This window comes from Prunus mume, linkage group LG4, assembly GCF_029339155.1.
Source record: "Prunus mume cultivar Tortuosa linkage group LG4, ASM2933915v1, whole genome shotgun sequence".
Taxonomy (NCBI): Eukaryota; Viridiplantae; Streptophyta; class Magnoliopsida; order Rosales; family Rosaceae; genus Prunus; species Prunus mume.
The window spans coordinates 20,827,174-20,843,632 of NC_142701.1; the positions used below are offsets into that span (position 1 = coordinate 20,827,174).

General features: G+C 33.9%; 5 protein-coding genes and 1 long non-coding RNA gene across 6 annotated transcripts; 1 reads left to right on the forward strand and 5 right to left on the reverse strand.

Moving 5' to 3' along the window:
* Positions 1 to 4,158: 4,158 nt before the first annotated feature.
* On the forward strand, positions 4,159 to 8,601 carry LOC148918126 (uncharacterized). Its single transcript, XR_016126034.1, has 2 exons — positions 4,159 to 4,616; positions 8,113 to 8,601. It is a non-coding gene; the product is annotated as an uncharacterized LOC148918126 (long non-coding RNA).
* Positions 8,176 to 8,862, reverse strand: LOC148918127 (stress-induced protein KIN2-like). Its single transcript, XM_089050195.1, has 2 exons — positions 8,713 to 8,862; positions 8,176 to 8,599 (listed from the first exon to the last, which is right to left on the reverse strand). Exons 1-2 carry the CDS (start codon positions 8,770 to 8,772, stop codon positions 8,453 to 8,455), a joined length of 207 nt encoding a protein of 68 aa, XP_088906321.1. The 5' UTR covers positions 8,773 to 8,862; the 3' UTR covers positions 8,176 to 8,452.
* Positions 8,863 to 10,333: 1,471 nt separating this feature from the next.
* LOC103329632 (uncharacterized) lies at positions 10,334 to 11,057 on the reverse strand. The gene is made up of 2 exons (XM_008232127.3): positions 10,899 to 11,057; positions 10,334 to 10,761 (listed from the first exon to the last, which is right to left on the reverse strand). Exons 1-2 carry the CDS (start codon positions 10,956 to 10,958, stop codon positions 10,618 to 10,620), a joined length of 204 nt encoding a protein of 67 aa, XP_008230349.1. The 5' UTR covers positions 10,959 to 11,057; the 3' UTR covers positions 10,334 to 10,617.
* A 1,084-nt stretch (positions 11,058 to 12,141) lies between these two features.
* Positions 12,142 to 12,827, reverse strand: LOC103329631 (uncharacterized). The gene is made up of 2 exons (XM_089050196.1): positions 12,687 to 12,827; positions 12,142 to 12,575 (listed from the first exon to the last, which is right to left on the reverse strand). Exons 1-2 carry the CDS (start codon positions 12,744 to 12,746, stop codon positions 12,432 to 12,434), a joined length of 204 nt encoding a protein of 67 aa, XP_088906322.1. The 5' UTR covers positions 12,747 to 12,827; the 3' UTR covers positions 12,142 to 12,431.
* A 1,111-nt stretch (positions 12,828 to 13,938) lies between these two features.
* LOC103329630 (uncharacterized) lies at positions 13,939 to 14,625 on the reverse strand. The gene is made up of 2 exons (XM_008232126.3): positions 14,471 to 14,625; positions 13,939 to 14,359 (listed from the first exon to the last, which is right to left on the reverse strand). The coding sequence occupies exons 1-2, from the start codon at positions 14,528 to 14,530 to the stop codon at positions 14,216 to 14,218; spliced, it is 204 nt and encodes a 67-aa protein (XP_008230348.1). The 5' UTR covers positions 14,531 to 14,625; the 3' UTR covers positions 13,939 to 14,215.
* Positions 14,626 to 15,708: 1,083 nt separating this feature from the next.
* Positions 15,709 to 16,414, reverse strand: LOC148918128 (uncharacterized). Its single transcript, XM_089050197.1, has 2 exons — positions 16,256 to 16,414; positions 15,709 to 16,144 (listed from the first exon to the last, which is right to left on the reverse strand). Exons 1-2 carry the CDS (start codon positions 16,313 to 16,315, stop codon positions 16,001 to 16,003), a joined length of 204 nt encoding a protein of 67 aa, XP_088906323.1. The 5' UTR covers positions 16,316 to 16,414; the 3' UTR covers positions 15,709 to 16,000.
* Between the last annotated feature and the right edge of the window lie 45 nt (positions 16,415 to 16,459).

Here is a 16,459-nt window from a genome sequence, read left to right on the forward strand (position 1 = left end):
GCTTCGCCTGAGAAGCTCTTTGAGTTTGTCAACTGTGAATGGAACCGGAAGGAGAAAAATCAAAGTATCTGCTATATCGGCGCAAGTTTGGTGGATTTTCAGGGGTTGGGTAAGATAAAAACAGAACCGAGTTACTATCTATGTGTTCGAAAAATCGTCCAACAAATATGATAAATAAAAAAATCCGCCTAGGCGGGCTAGGCGGGTTGGGTCCTTTTTTTTTCTTTTTTCCCCGACTTTAAATAAAATCTAGTCTTGGAGGGACATGGAGAGGAGGAGGAAGAGTTAGATTTAGAGGCCTAGCTTTGAATCAATGCCTATTGAAGCAGATGCATCAGTGTGGAGAGCCTTGCTCAATGCTTGTCTACTTCATTCTGCCACGAAGTTAGCTGGAACCATATTTGAAAAACTTGTTGAATTAGAACCGACGAATGCGGGGAATTATGTTCTGATATCTAATATATATGCTGCAGCAGGTCTATGGATGGAGGTCAGGCAGATAAGAACACGGCTCAGGGAAAAGGGTTAGAAAAGCCTCCTGGAGTAAGTTGGATTGTTGTTAAAAGCCAGCTCCATTGTTTCGTTGCCGGAGACACATCACACCTTCTATCAGACATAATTTATGCAAAATTATCACTCCGCAAATATAATTATTAAACCAAAATTATCATTACGATTCTGTATTCACTCAAAATTCCCAAATTTGTGTTTTCAATAATTCGTCCCCAAATTTTAACAAGCAACTTTAAAATTCTTGAGAGGCAGATCAATTGTCTCCTCCTTTCCTTTTACCAATCTTCTTCGGCAACGTGATGATGACTGTTTCGTAAAACACCCCCATGACCAATAATAACAGTCCCCCAATTTAAGACTTGGATTTAGGGTTTGGAGGCTAAAATCCATTTTTAGAATACAAAAACAATTTTTAGGATTTTTAAATAATTGAAACTATTTTAAAATTTTACAAAATTATTTAAAATAATTAATAACTATTTATGAAGTAAATTAAATATTTAAATACTAATTAATCACTAAATAAATAATAATTAGAACATAATATATTTAAAGAGTATAGCCGCCCGGCTATACGTTTTAAATATTCGAAGAGTATCGCCGAACGGCTATACTTGAATTTAAATATCGCCCGCGGGTGTACTCTTTGAATATATACTGATATATTAAATGTATAGCCGAACGGCTGTACTTGGAATTTTTAAATGGTACAGCCGCGCGGCTATAATCTTGAAATATATTGGAATATTCAGAAGGTATAGCCGAACGGCTATACTCTTAAAATATATTCGAATATTCAAAAGGTATAGCCGAACGGCTATACTATTTAAATATATGATATTTTAATTATTTTTTATTTAGTGAAGAATTAGTATTTAAATATTTTAATTAATTTCATAAATTACTTCATAACTAGTAATTAATTTTGTGGAATTTAAAATTATTTTAGTATTCTAAGTTCCTACAAATATCAAAAGATGAGGTGAACAATTTGAAAATTGACCTCTAAAAAGATTCAACCAAGCATCTGCAGGACCCCCATTAAGTCTCCAAACCAGAGTCCTAACGTGGATAAGAACATGAAGAAACTATAAAGAATTGGAGGGAGAGGTGTCAAACCTATTGCAAGAGATACTGGATGAACACTATACTTCCCTGCAATATCAATGTATCCTGTGAATGGAAATACAAGCAGATTAGTAAATCAACATACGACGGGCAATATTCGATAAATACAACATGCAGTAAAGAGACCAAATGCTGGAACTAGAGATAATTTTCAAAATAATTTTCCTTTTAGAACAAGGAGTACTGCAGACATTCATGAACTGCTATGGCACAGATGCAGAAGCCCAGGCTTGTATATACCCCCACACCCAAGCATGCAAAATCCGAAAACACTTATCTACATACAAACCGATCAGGCCACTGATCAATGTAATCTGTCTGCAATCCGAAAACACTTAAGCTGCATCTAAACATTACATAACTCATCACTCTGCACAGCATAACACGAAGCGTTTAAACAGAAGAAAAATTACAAACTGTTTGCTTTAGCAAACCTGCTGTCAATGGCCTCGGTGATATTCTTAGCATTCAAACGCTTGGGACCATCTCGTATCCAAGTCATCTGTCCAGACGGTACCTGTAACATCAGAACAAATTTTCACACATCAGAAGTGAAAACCAAGCTGGCACACCATTGTTAGCATGAACTGATACTCTCAGAGCTACTTTACAACCTTGGTGGCCAAAACGACGCTCCTCGCTCCTCCCCTAACCCTGAGTCTGGGCTCACTGAACCACTGGATACATTTCTGTATAGTCGAAGAAATTGATGCCGGACAGGAAAGCTTGGTCGAGGAGGCCAAACAACTCTAGAAACGTGTTTTGCTCGCCGAAAGTCATCATCCCTGTGACGAATGGATTTATATTTGGGGTGAGATTGAAGAGAGGCACCGCCATTGCTTCGCCTGAGAAGCTCTTTTGAGTTTGTCAACCGTGAGTGGAACGGGAAGGAGAAAAATCAAAGTATCTGCTATATCGGCACAAGTTTGGTGGATTTTCAGGGGTTGGATAAGATAAAAACATAACCGAGTTACTATCTATGTGTTCGAAAAATCGTCCAACAAATAAAAAAAAAAATTAAAAAAATTCCGCCTAGGCGGGCTAGGCGGGTTGGGTCCTGTTTTTTTTTTTTTTTGGCCTGACTTTAAATAAAGCCTAGTCTTGGAGGGATATGGAGAGGAGGAGGAAGAGTGAGATTTAGAGGCCTAGCGTTTCATTTCAAGTATTTTTTCTTTGTAGTAACTTTTTCCCATGTTTTATATCAATTATGATTTTTTATAATTTATATATCATTTTATTTTGCATGATTTTGGTATAAATTTATAATTTATAATACAAAATAATTATTTTTATATAAAAAAAGGCCTAAGCCTGATTACTCTTCTAGCCGCTAGGCCCTTGCCTACTGCCTAGCGATTTTTCGAACATTGCTATCTATATCTATAAAATTCCTCATTGCACCACATAATTGATACAAAATATTTATTTACTAAAAACCACCCTCAAATCAAATTATTTTTACATTGACAACTACTTCCTATTGATAATTGATACAAATATTTATTTACTAGCATTACCATTTCCCCTTATTATTTTTTATCAAATAAACAATCTTTATTACTTCTTCAGAAACAATCAAAATAACATTCAAGAAACAGCAAGAAAAATTGGAGAAAGGAGGTGTACCTAGGGTGACCTCATAAAACCTTGCTTTGAAAACTCCCAATGGAGGAAAATTCGGTCAAGGAAAAAAAGTACCACACACCTCCCTCAAAAACACTAAGCATCTTTTCTATTTGCCACCAACGTAAACCAGCCCAAAATAATCGCCGCCGTTCACGTAAGCCAAAGGAGGGAATGAATGTAGAAATAAATGATTTTTCATTTTGGGGAATTGGGTGAGATAAGTTATAAGTTGTTGGTATCCTACCATAAGTCCCATCCAATCTAATCCTAAACCATAAACGAACTGTAGAGTTAGAAGAATCAAACAGTTTGCACTCCTATCTACTGTTGATGCACAAATTAAAATAAGATAATATTACCCGAAAAATACAATAGGTAGCTTAGAACGATTTTTGGGATGAGTCGTGTACTAAGTCGCTTTTTTTAAGACGTTTCACGGCTCCACCCAATTTGTGCAAACAATTCAGAAAAAGTTATTACGTCCCTAGGTTGCTCAGAAATCTCAATACATAAAGTAAAAGAAATAGAGAATTTCATAGGGATGAAGAGGAAGAAGGTTGTGGCTTTTCTATCCCTTTTCTTTTTCAAGCTATAGCTAATATATATATATATATATATATATATATATAATATACCACCAAGAAAGACGTTAATGGACTTAAAACCAGCATAAAGCAGTTAAGAAAAATCTGTCATATTAATGGAAATTTCACTCCCACTAATAAAGGTAATTTAATGTAATTATTGATTAATTTATTTTAAAATAAACATACCATATTCAACAATCCCCACTTATTTATTTTAAAAATAAGTTCATTGAGCAACATATCATAAGATTGTGTATAAGTAAAGGTGTCTTTCAACTTGAACCTCTAGGTAGTGACAGAACTCCAGAATACACAAGAGTAACGTATAGTTCTGAACTCTTTCTCTAACAACAACACACAGCCCTACTAGGATGAAGTTCAAAAGCAAGCACGTTACGGCCATCTCTTATATCCCGGTATAGTGAATATCATTATCATTTATCTCTTAGGGTTGATGTGTCAATCTTCTAATTACTTTATCTACTTTTGTGATAGGATTAATATTAGTTTATATTATATAAGATAGTTTCCATGCATATCCCTTCCTTAGCCGCCAAACAATTATCCAATGAGATCTTTGTTGTTGCCGACTTATGCTAGTATAAATAGGGCCTTCTAGAATTGAAATAAGAGTTAGAAACAAGAAAGAAATGAGAGAGGAAGTAAAAGAGAGAAAAAGAGAGAGAGAGGTGATGAATTCTTGGAGGAGATATAGGGCCTAACTTGTGTTTTCTTAAACTTTGAGCTAGCTTTGGAATCAAGGTAGGAGTTTCTTGGGGGCCTTTACAGGGATTGATTTAATTAAATTTCGTGAATACTACATCATAGCTTGATATTATAATGTTCTTGATATTGGATGTTTACGTGTTGTTAATTATTTGATTAATGTTGACATATTCATACATTACTAGTGATGGTTGGAATTCTTGAGTTGAGAAAATATTGATGGAAAATAGGGTAATGGAAATGATTTTTTGTGTAGTTGAATCTAAATCTTGGTAGGTACCATATCTCCGAGATCTCACTGTGCACATGATTTTTATTGGGTGATGTAGAACTGGCGACATGAAGTTAGACAATATAGGTGACTTTTTCTATATGAATGTGTATCCAATATAGGTGGCCGACAACATAAAGAAGGCACATGCTAATTCAAACTCACTGAAATATTGTATGATTGTACATTTACAGATGTGATTGTAATGGAAGCACCAGAGCAGCATATTAGCGAAAACTACAAAACAATAAAATCTTGTAAAACCATAAGTAAATAATATGAAAGATTAAAAAAAAATTAACGAAATAAATCTGAACATAAAAAAAAATATTATATTTGATTGGAGAGTGGTCGGATCCTGCTCTAAGGTATAAACATGAAAATTAGGTCCAAATCCTTGGCAATTCGTTCTTTCTTAAGCTTCCATGGTTCCAAGTTGGTTAAAAATGTTCTATACCTCTAGGTTCATTATTTATGGGAAAGATGCATTAATAGAACTTGAGTCCCCACAATTTCTTAATTTAAATGAGAATTTATCTTTTTTTTTTAATTTTAAACAGTATCATTAGATTCAATTACAACATGGTTCTTTAAGTCATAGAATCTATAAGCCTTATTATTAACATCCATGGCAAATAAAAACGTCTTAAAATTGTTGATGCACAAATTAAAATAAGAGAACAATATTATGAAAAATACAATATGTAGCTTGGAACGATTGCGTACTACGTTGCTCTCTTTAAGACGTTTCCCGACTCTACGCCAATTTGTGTAAATAGTTAGAAAAGGTAACAAACACCTTTCTGACTGTTGCTTAGAAATCTCAATACATAAAGTAAAAGAAAGAGAGAATTTCATAGGGATGAAGAGGAAGAAGGCTGTAGCTTTTCTATCTCTTTTCTTTTTCAAGCTATAGCTAATAATATATATACATAATATACCACCAAGAAAGACGTTAATGGACTTAAAACCAGCATAAAGCAGTTGAGTCATATTAATGGAAATTTAACTCCCACTAATAAAGGTAATTTAATGTAATTATTGATTAATTTATTTTAAAAAAAACATACCAAATTCATTTACAGATGACAGCAGCCGACATGCTCAAGCTCCACCCACTTGGGCTTGTTTGTTCCTAACCACATATTTTCAGCCGAGCTGCTGCTACATTTCTAACCACAACTTTGTGGTTATTTGTTTTTATCATATCAATCTAATAGTACCACCTTTGATACTTTATATGACTGTTCTGGCATATGTAGACTTTAGCTTGGTCGGTAATCTTATCTAGATTTTTCTAGATATTGCTAGACACAGTGCAGTCCTCGTATGTGACGCATAATCGTCGTATAGGTGACCATCGTCTCTTACAAAGGCATCAGACGACGGTTTTTCAGTCACGATTCTATCGTTGTCTAGTTGAATATATAGATGGGATTAAATCGAAGTAAAGGATGAAGATAATTCTAACACCAGCACATGAAAAAAGATTATGCTTCAATTAGGTGAGAACTACAATAGGCAGAGCCCACTTTCCTTGTTCAAAGGAGATAACATGAACAAAAAACAAAAACCAAGTGTGAAAGTTAGGTCCAAAATCCTTGGCAATTCGTTCTTTCTTACTCTTCCTTGGTTCTAAGTTGGTTAAAAATGTTCTATACCCATTGGCGGACCCAAATTTTTTAAGCGGAGGTGCAAGAATATTAAGTATGAAAATGGTTTTAATAATCATTTTCTTAAGATAATTTTTGCTTTTATTCCTTATACATCAAATAAGAAAACTTGATTTTATGGGATTTTAGTATGAAGTATATATTGACTAATGAGCCATCATTTTTAGCCTAAATCGTATTTTGCACTAAAATCGAATTTTCATATTTTGATTTGGTGGAATTTAATTTTCTAGTATTTTTATTTGAATCCAAATGGGGTACTTTCTTATTTACATTGTAAACTTAAGTAAATGGAGTAATATAAAAATAAATAAAAGTAAAAACAAAGACATTTACTTAAATGTTGAAAATGGAAATAAGGTAATCTGTGAGAAATTTGCAATTCAAGACCTTCTGATGGTTTTTCCGGAGGTCCAGCTGCACCTCCTTGCGCCTTAATAGATCCGCCCCTGTCTATATCTCTAGGTTTATTATTTATGGGAAAGATGTATTACTAGAACTTGAGTCCCCACAATTTCTCAATTTATGTGAGAATTTATCTTTTAAAAAAACAACATCATTTAGATTCAATACAACATGGTTCTTTAAGTCATAGAATCTATAAGCCTTATTATTATTCACATCAATGGCAGATGAAAAGGTCTTTAAATTGTTTATGAACAAATTAAAATAAGAGAACAATATTACACGAAAAATACAATATGTAGCTTGGAACGATTCTTGAGATGAATCGCGTATGAGTCGTATATATAATAAACCACCAAGAAAGACGTTAATGGACTTAAAACCAGCATAAAGCAGTTGAGTCATATTAATGGAAATTTAACTCCCACTAATAAAGGTAATTTAATGTAATTATGGATTAATTTATTTTAAAATAAACATACCAAATTCATTTACAGATGACAGCAGCCGACATGCCCAAGCTCCACCTACTTGGGCTTGTTTTGTTCCTAATCCTAACCACACATTTTCAGCCGAGCTGCTGCTACATTCTTAACCACAACTTTGTGGTCTCCACTAGTTTTTATCGTATTATCAATCTAATAGTACCATCTTGGATATTTCATATGACACTTCTGGCATATGTAGACTTTAGCTAGGTCGGTGATCTTATCTAGATTTTTCTAGATATTTCTCGACAAAAGTGCTTTAATTTTCAACAAATTATGGTACTTTAATTTCACAGAAGAAGGTCACAGAAATTTCTTTGATGTGGGAAAGCTACTTAGCTCCACATAGTCACGATATTGTTCTATAGTTAAGTGGTTTCTCTTAGAGAGATGGGGCCACTCTAACGGTGGCAAGTTTTTTTATTTTTCGTTTGCAAATGAGAAGGTGGGCTACCTAAGTAGTCCTACGAGAGAAGGTTGAGAATGTAGGCTATCTAGGTAATCCGATGACCACTACGCCCTTATGTGTAGGGATACTCGCCTAATTCTTTGGATATAGCTTGATTTTCTTACTTATTTTCATCCTGCATTGTCAATAAAATTCTACCATGCAAAAGTAGCTTCTCTTAATTATGAGTTGTCGCACTTGCTTAATTAATTTATATCTTCTTCTTTTTTATGTTTTTAATTTTCAGAAACTCTTAGGTCGGATTTTGCTCATCTGCATAAACAAAAGACCAATCTTGAACATATAGATGGGATTAAAAACAGCTTCTGATTCAATTAGGTGAGAACTACAATAGGCAGAGCCCACTATCCTTGTTCAAAGGAGATAAACATGAACAAAAAGAAAAAGAAAACAAAAACAGAAACCAAGTGTGAACGAAAGTGCACACCCAGATGATGAGAACTCAAGAGGACTTAGAGCTCCCTTGTTTAGAAGACAGAAATCGAAAGCAACTACTAGAAAGCTCCCAAAAAAAAAAAAAAAAAAACTGCAAATGCTCATATTGAGATCACGATGAGCAGCTAGCTTCATTTTTTGTTCATGCCAGTGGCATTCTTGACTGCATCAACAGCTCCTACAGCCGCGGCCTGCACATTCTGGCCTGCCGCTTGCACTGTTTCCTTGGTAGATTGGGCTGCATTGTTTGCCATACCCATCACCCCACTCGCCTTCTCCTGTTAAATCCAAAATTACGTCAATCTCAATGCACATTCGCATATAAATTATGTAATATTCAACAACCAAAAAATGCAGGAACAAATGGAGAATAATAGGTGAAGAAAATTACCTCAGCTTGGCCCTTGGCCTCACCAACGTGGTAGCTCGCCTTCTCAGAGTTGCTAGCCATTTTTTTCTTGCTTTGTTTTCTTGGAAACTGGAGGAAACCACTTGAAATTCAGATGTAGTTTTTATAACTCGAATTTGATTTGCTGATGATGAATATTTCACATATGGGTAGGGTTTATATAGAATTTTTGACCAGCTGAATGCTCGACACGTGTGATGCCACGCGGAAGCCATTCACACATTTCATGGCTTTGGACCACAACACGTGTCGCCTTATAACTTGGGATGAGCCTTTTGGACCAGGACAAGGCTGTTGAGTCTTATCTTCATCGGCAGTTGCTATTCTGAGGGTTTTGACAGTTTTGAATATGGAATTACATTTTTCAGCATTATGGAATTCTTATAATACTGGATTATATTTCCTTCATTACTAGGCCTAAAAATACATTATCAATTAATTACAATTCGCAAGACTCACAAGATATTGTTATTTGATAGAAAGGCCAGAACATCTTATGAGTAAATGCTAATAAACTTGTTGGGTTATTCTCCACCACTGAGTTAAAAGCGATATTGTTTTTGAGTTTCTAGACAAGTGTGCGTTTTATTTTTAACCGCAAAAAATCTTACTTGTAACAAGTTTTATACATCATCATGCAAGCTATATTCTTTCACGTGCTTAGTTATGTGACCACTTAATATGAGAAAAATAATACATACACCAGCTCTTTCATGCACGTTACATTCTTTCACGTGCTTAGTTATGTGAATACTTATTATGAGGAAAATAGTGCATACACTAGCTCTATAAATTTTTCTACTTGATAGTTACCCCAAGTTCATTCATGTTTTTTTTTGGTTGGTTTGGTTCTCTTGTATCTCTGATTTCCAGAGTTCTGTTTCTTGACCTGAGTGCATTTTATGGTGTGTTTACTAATCAGGAATTGGAATTCTTATAAGGAATGGAATTTCACCCATGGAGAATTCATGTGTTTACTTCACATCAAGGATTTAAAAAGTAAGTGGGACCCACATAAAATTAGAAATTGAATTCCTGATTTTGGAGAAATTCTATTCTTGGGTGGGAAGTAGTATTCTAATTCATGGGGAACTAATCTATTAGGAATTCATCTTTGTTACCCATTATATCCTCACACAATTTTAAAATTTTAAAATTTGTCATCTACTTTAATCAAACAATGGGGTCATTTTAGTAATTTGGATCACTGTTACCCCAATTTCATATGGTTTAGTAAACAACTTCAATAGAAATCCGAAATTCAATTCTCCTCAATCCATATGGTTTAGTAAAGAACTTCAATAGGAATCCAGAATCTAATTCTCCACAATCAAACTCCTCCTCAATTCAATTTATCCTCAATTCAATTCCTCCTAATCTAATTACAGATTAGTAAACATGCCATTAATGTGTTTAGTAAACTTGTGGATATTTCAAAAAGCACTAAGGCACCTAAGCCCAAAAAGATGCCTTAAGAAATCAAAGATGAAAAAGTCTCAAACCCAACGAATTGGGCCTCAATCTCAAGAGTCGTAATTGATATTCATCAATCTCTACATGAATAATTATTTTGGTTATATAGATCTCATGAGTTAATTCGTCGTGATCAAAAGATAATATTAGAATTTGTTTTTCCCTGAATGTCATTTACAAAATTTGACATACATAAATCCGAACATTGAAATTATTAATTACCACTAAATGAAAATGATGGAGATCTAAATTCCATCATTTTAGAATTTTATGCAATTTTTAGTTCATTCATTCAAAAGAAGAGTAAGAAAGAAAAAAAATTACATCAAAATCTATAAAACTCAAACAAAGTTTGTCATTATCTTAACTCTATAAAGTCATTAAATGTCATGAAATTGATCATCGTGAGCAGCTTCATTTGTTCATGCCAGTGGCATTCTTGACTGCATCAGCAGCTCCTTGAGCCTTCGCCTGCATATTCTGACCAGCATCTTGCATTGTCTCCTTGGTAGATTGGGCTGCATTGTTAGCCTTATCCATCATCCCACTGGCCTTCTCCTGTTAAATCCAAAATTATCCAATACAAAAAACCCCACATCAATCTCAATGCACATTCACATATAATAATGTAATATTTAAAAGAAAGTAGAAGAAAGAAGCAAAAACAAATGGAGAATTATAGATGAGCTAATTACCTGAGCTTGGCCCTTGGCCTCACCAGCGTGGTAGCTCATTTTCTGAGAGTTGTCAGCCATTTTCTTCTTGCTTTGTTTTCTTGAAAACACTTGAAATTCAAATGATGTTTTTATAACTCAAATTTGGTTTGCTGGTGATGAATATCTCACAATTGGGTATGGTTTATATGCGATTTTAGACCAACTAAATGCTCGACATGTGTGATAACATGCACACTTTCATCCTGGTCATGGTTTTGGACCATAACACGTGTCACCCTATAACTTAGGGTGAGCCTTTTGACTAGGAAGGTTGTTGTGTCTTAAAAGTTGCTATTTTGAGGGTTTCTTAGACAATTTTGTGAATGGAAATTACCTTTTTCAGCATTATGGAATTCTTGTAATATTGGATTATATTATCCATTAATTGCAATTAACTGTTCCATAATCCACAAGATATTGTTATTTGATTGAAAGGCTAGAACATCTTATGAGTAAATGCTAATAAACTGGTTGGGTTATCCTCCACATGAGTTAAAAGCGATATTATCTCTTGTTTCTGGACAAGTGTGCATTTTATCTTTAACCGCAAAAAATATTACGTGCAACAAGTTTTATACATCATCATGCATGCTATATTATTTCACGTGCTTAGTTATGTGACCACTTATTACGAGAAAAATAATGCATACACCAGCTCTTTCATGCACACTACATTCTTTCATGTGCTTAGTTATGTGAACACTTATTACGAGGAAAATAATGCATACACCAGATTTATATAATTTTTCCACTTGATAGTACCCCAGTTCATTCCATTTTGTATTTTTGTGTATGTTTGGTTCTCTTGTATTTCTGATTTTTGGAGTCTTGTTTCTTGACTTGAGTGTATTTTAATGTGTTTGGTCAACTTGTGGATATTTCAAAAATCTCTGAGGCATCAAGGCCCAGAATGAGACCTTTAGAAATCATAGATGAAAAAGTCTCAAACCCAACGAATTCATAATTGATATTCATCAATCTCTACATGAATAATTCTTTTGGTTATATAGATCTCATGAGTTAATTCATCATGATCAAAACATAATATTAGAATTCATTTTCTTTTCGTCATACTACAGACTACTACTACCCCTACGTTAATTATTTAGCTAAAAGTTAGGAATTGAATAGCAGAATTTAATATTTCCATTGTTTGGCTACTTTAACACGAAAGTTAAGCACTCACGATATCCGAGTTTAATTTCAATCAAAGAAGACATCATTTCAGAATTTCTATTGAGTGAATGAATTCGTTATTCCCTGAAATTTCATTTGCAAAATTTGATAAACATAACTCCGAACACTGAAATTATTAATTACCATAACTTAAAATGAAGGAGATCTAAATTCCATCATTTTAGAATTCTATGCAATTTTCAATATTTCTTCTTTCAAAAGAAGGGTAAGAAAGAAAGAAAAAACATAAAACTCTATAAAACTCAATGAAAGTTTGCCATCATCTTAACTCTATAAAGTCATTAAAAGTCATGAAAATGATCATCATGAGCAGCTTCATTTGTTCATTCCAGTGGCATTCTTGACTGCATCAGCAGCTCCTTGAGCCTTCGCCTGCACATTCTCACCAACATCTTGCATTGTTTCCTTGGTAGATTGGGCTGCATTGTTAGCCTTATCCATCATCCCACTGGCCTTTTCCTGTTAAATCCAAAATGATCCAATACAAAACATCCCACATCAATCTAAAAGAAAATAGAAGAAAGAAGCAAAAACAAATGGAGAATTACAATTTACAAGTGAGCTAATTACCTGAGCTTGGCCCTTGGCCTCTCCAGCGTGGTAGCTCATCTTCTGAGAGTTGTCAGCCATTTTCTTCTTGCTTTGTTTTGAAAACACTTGAAATTCAGATGAAGTTGTTATAACTCAAATTTGATTTGCTGATGATGAATATCTCACAATTGGATATGGTTTATATACGATTTTAAACCAGCTGAATGCTTGACATGTGTGATGCCATGCACACATTACATCATAGTCATGGTTTTGGACCACACATATCGCCCTATAACTTAGGGTGAGCCTTTTGACTAGGAAGGCTGTTGGGTCTTAAAAGTTTATTAGAGAGTTTTGTGAATTGAAATTACTTTTTTCAGCATTATGGAATTTTTGTAATATCGGATTATATTATCAATTAATTACAATTCACAAGACTGTTCCATTATCCACAAGATATTGTTATTTGATTGAAAAGCCATAACATCTTACCAGAACATCTTATGAGTAAATGCTAACAAACTTGTTGGGTTATCCTCCACATGAGTTAAAAGCGATATTGTCCTTCAGTTTCGGGACAAGTGTGCATTTTATCTTTAACCGCAAAAAATCTTACGTGTAACGAGTTTTATACATCATCATGCACGCTATATTCTTTCACGTGCTTAGTTATGTGACCACTTATTATGAGAAAAATGATGCATACACCAGCTCTTTCATGCATGCTACATTCTTTCACGTGCCTAGTTATGTGAACACTTATTACGAGGAAAATAATGCATACACCAGCTTTATATAAAATTTTCCACTTGATAGTTACCCCAAGTTCATTCACATTCTGTATTTTTGTGTTAGTTTGGTTCTCTTATATTTCTGATTTTTGGAGTCTTGTTTCTTGACTTGAGTGTATTTTAATGTGTTTGGTCAACTTGTGGAATTTCAAAAATCTCTGAGGCATCAAGGCCCAGAATGAGACCTTTAGAAATCATAGATGAAAAAGTCTCAAACCCAATGAATTCATAATTGATATTCATCAATCTCTACATGAATAATTCTTTTGGTTATATAGATCTCATGAGTTAATTCATCATGATCAAAACATAATATTAGAATTCATTTTCTTTTCGTCATACTACAGACTACTACTACTCCTACGTTAATTATTTAGCTAAAAGTTAGGAATTGAATAGCAGAATTTAATATTTCCATTGTTTGGCTACTTTAACACGAAAGTTAAGCACTCAGATATCCGAGTTTAATTTCAATCAAAAGAGACATCATTTCAGAATTTCTATTGAGTGAAGGAATTCGCTATTCCCTGAAATTTCATTTGCAAAATTTGATATACATAAATCCGAACACTGAAATTATTAATTGCCATAACTTATAATGAAGGAGATCTAAATTCCATCATTTTAGAATTCTATGCAATTTTCAATATTCCTTCTTTCAAAAGAAGGGTAAGAAAGGAAAAAAAAAAATTCTATAAAACTCAATGAAAGTTTGCCATCATCTTAACTCTATAAAGTCATTAAAAGTCATGAAAATGTTCATCATGAGCAGCTTCATTTGTTCATGCCGGTGGCATTCTTGACTGCATCAGCAGCTCCCTGAGCCTTCGCCTGCACATTCTCACCAACATCTTGCATTGTCTCCTTGGTAGATTGGGCTGCATTGTTAGCCTTATCCATCATCCCACTGGCCTTCTCCTGTTAAATCCAAAATGATCCAATACAAAACATCCCACATCAATCTAAAAGAAAATAGAAGAAATAAGCAAAAACAAATGGAGAATTATAATTTACAGGTGAGCTTATTACCTGAGCTTGGCCCTTGGCCTCTCCAGCGTGGTAGCTCATCTTCTGAGAGTTGTCAGCCATTTTCTTCTTGCTTTGTTTTGAAAACACTTGAAATTCAGATGAAGTTGTTATAACTCAAATTTGATTTGCTGATGATGAATATCTTACAATTGGTATGGTTTATATACGATTTTAGACTAGCTGAATGCTCAACATGTGTGATGCCATGCACACATTACATCATAGTCATGGTTTTGGACCATGACACGTGTCGCCCTACAACTTAGGGTGAGCCTTTTGACCAGGAAGTTGAGTCTTAAAAGTTGCTATTCTGAGGGTGTCTTAGAGAGTTTTGTGAATGGAAATTACTTTTTCAGCATTACGGAATTCTTGTAATATTGGATTATATTATCAATTAATTACAATTCACAAGACTGTTCCATAATCCGCAAGATATTGTTATTTGATTGAAAGGCCAAAACATCTTATGAATAAATGCTAATAAACTTGTTGGGTTATCCTCCACATGAGTTAAAAGTGATATTATCCTTCGGTTTCTGGACAAGTGTGCTTTGTTTCTTTAACCGCAAAAAAGCTTACGTGTAACGAGTTTTATACATCATCATGCACGCTATATTCTTTCACGTGCTTAGTTATGTGACTACTTATTAGCAAAAAAATAATGCATGCTCTTTGATGCACGCTACATTCTTTCACGTGCTTAGTTATGTGAACACTTATTACGAGGAAAATAATGCATACACCAGCTCTATATAAATTTTTCTACTTGATAGTGACTCCAAGTTCACTCACATTCTGTATTTTTGTGTTAGTTTGGTTCTCATGTATTTCTGATTTCTAGAGTATTGTTTCTTGACTTGAGTGTATTTTAATGTGTTTGGTCAAGTAGTGGATATTTCAAAAAGCCCTAAGGCACCCAGGCCCAGAATGAGACCTTTAGAATTCAGAGATGAAAAAGTCTCAAACCCAACGAATTCATAATTGATATTCATCCATCTCTACATGAATAATTACTTTGGTTATATAGATCTCATGAGTTAATTCATCATGATTAAAAGATAATATTAGAATTCGTTTTCTTTTGGTCATACTACGTACTCTTATTACCCTACATTAATTATTTAACTGAAAGTTTGGAATTGAATAGTAAAATTTGATATTTCCATTGTTTGGCTAATTTAGCACGAAAGTTAAGCATTCAAAATTTCCGAATTTAATTTCAATCAAAAGAGACATCATTTCAGAATTTCTATTGAGTGAATGAATTCATTATTCCCTGAAATTTCATTTGCAAAATTTGATATACATAAATCCAAACACTGAAATTATTAATTGCCACAACTTAAAATGAAAGAGATCTGAATTCCATCATTTTAGAATTCTATACAATTTTCAATATTCCTTCTTTCAAAAGAAGGGTAAGAAAGAAAAAAAAAATACATAAAAGTCTATAAAACTCAAGGAAAGTTTGCCATCATCTTAACTCTATAAAGTCATTAAAAGTCATGAAAATGATCATCATGAGCAGCTTCATTTTTTCATGCCAGTGGCATTCTTGACTGCATCAGCTGCTCCTTCAGCCTTTGCCTGCACATTCTGACCAACATCTTGCATTGTCTCCTTGGTAGATTGGGCTGCATTGTTAGCCTTATCCATCATCCCACTGGCCTTCTCCTGTTAAATCCAAAATGATCCAATACAAAACATCCCACATCAATCTAAAAGAAAATAGAAGAAAGAAGCAAAAACAAATGGAGAATTACAATTTACAGGAGAGCTAATTACCTGAGCTTGGCCCTTGGCCTCTCCAGCGTGGTAGCTCATCTTCTGAGAGTTGTCAGCCATTTTCTTCTTGCTTTGTTTTCTTGAAAACACTTGAAATTCAGATGAAGTTGTTATAACTCAAATTTGATTTGCTGATGATGAATATCTCACAATTGGGTATGGTTTATATACGATTTTAAACCAGCTGAATGGTTGACATGTGTG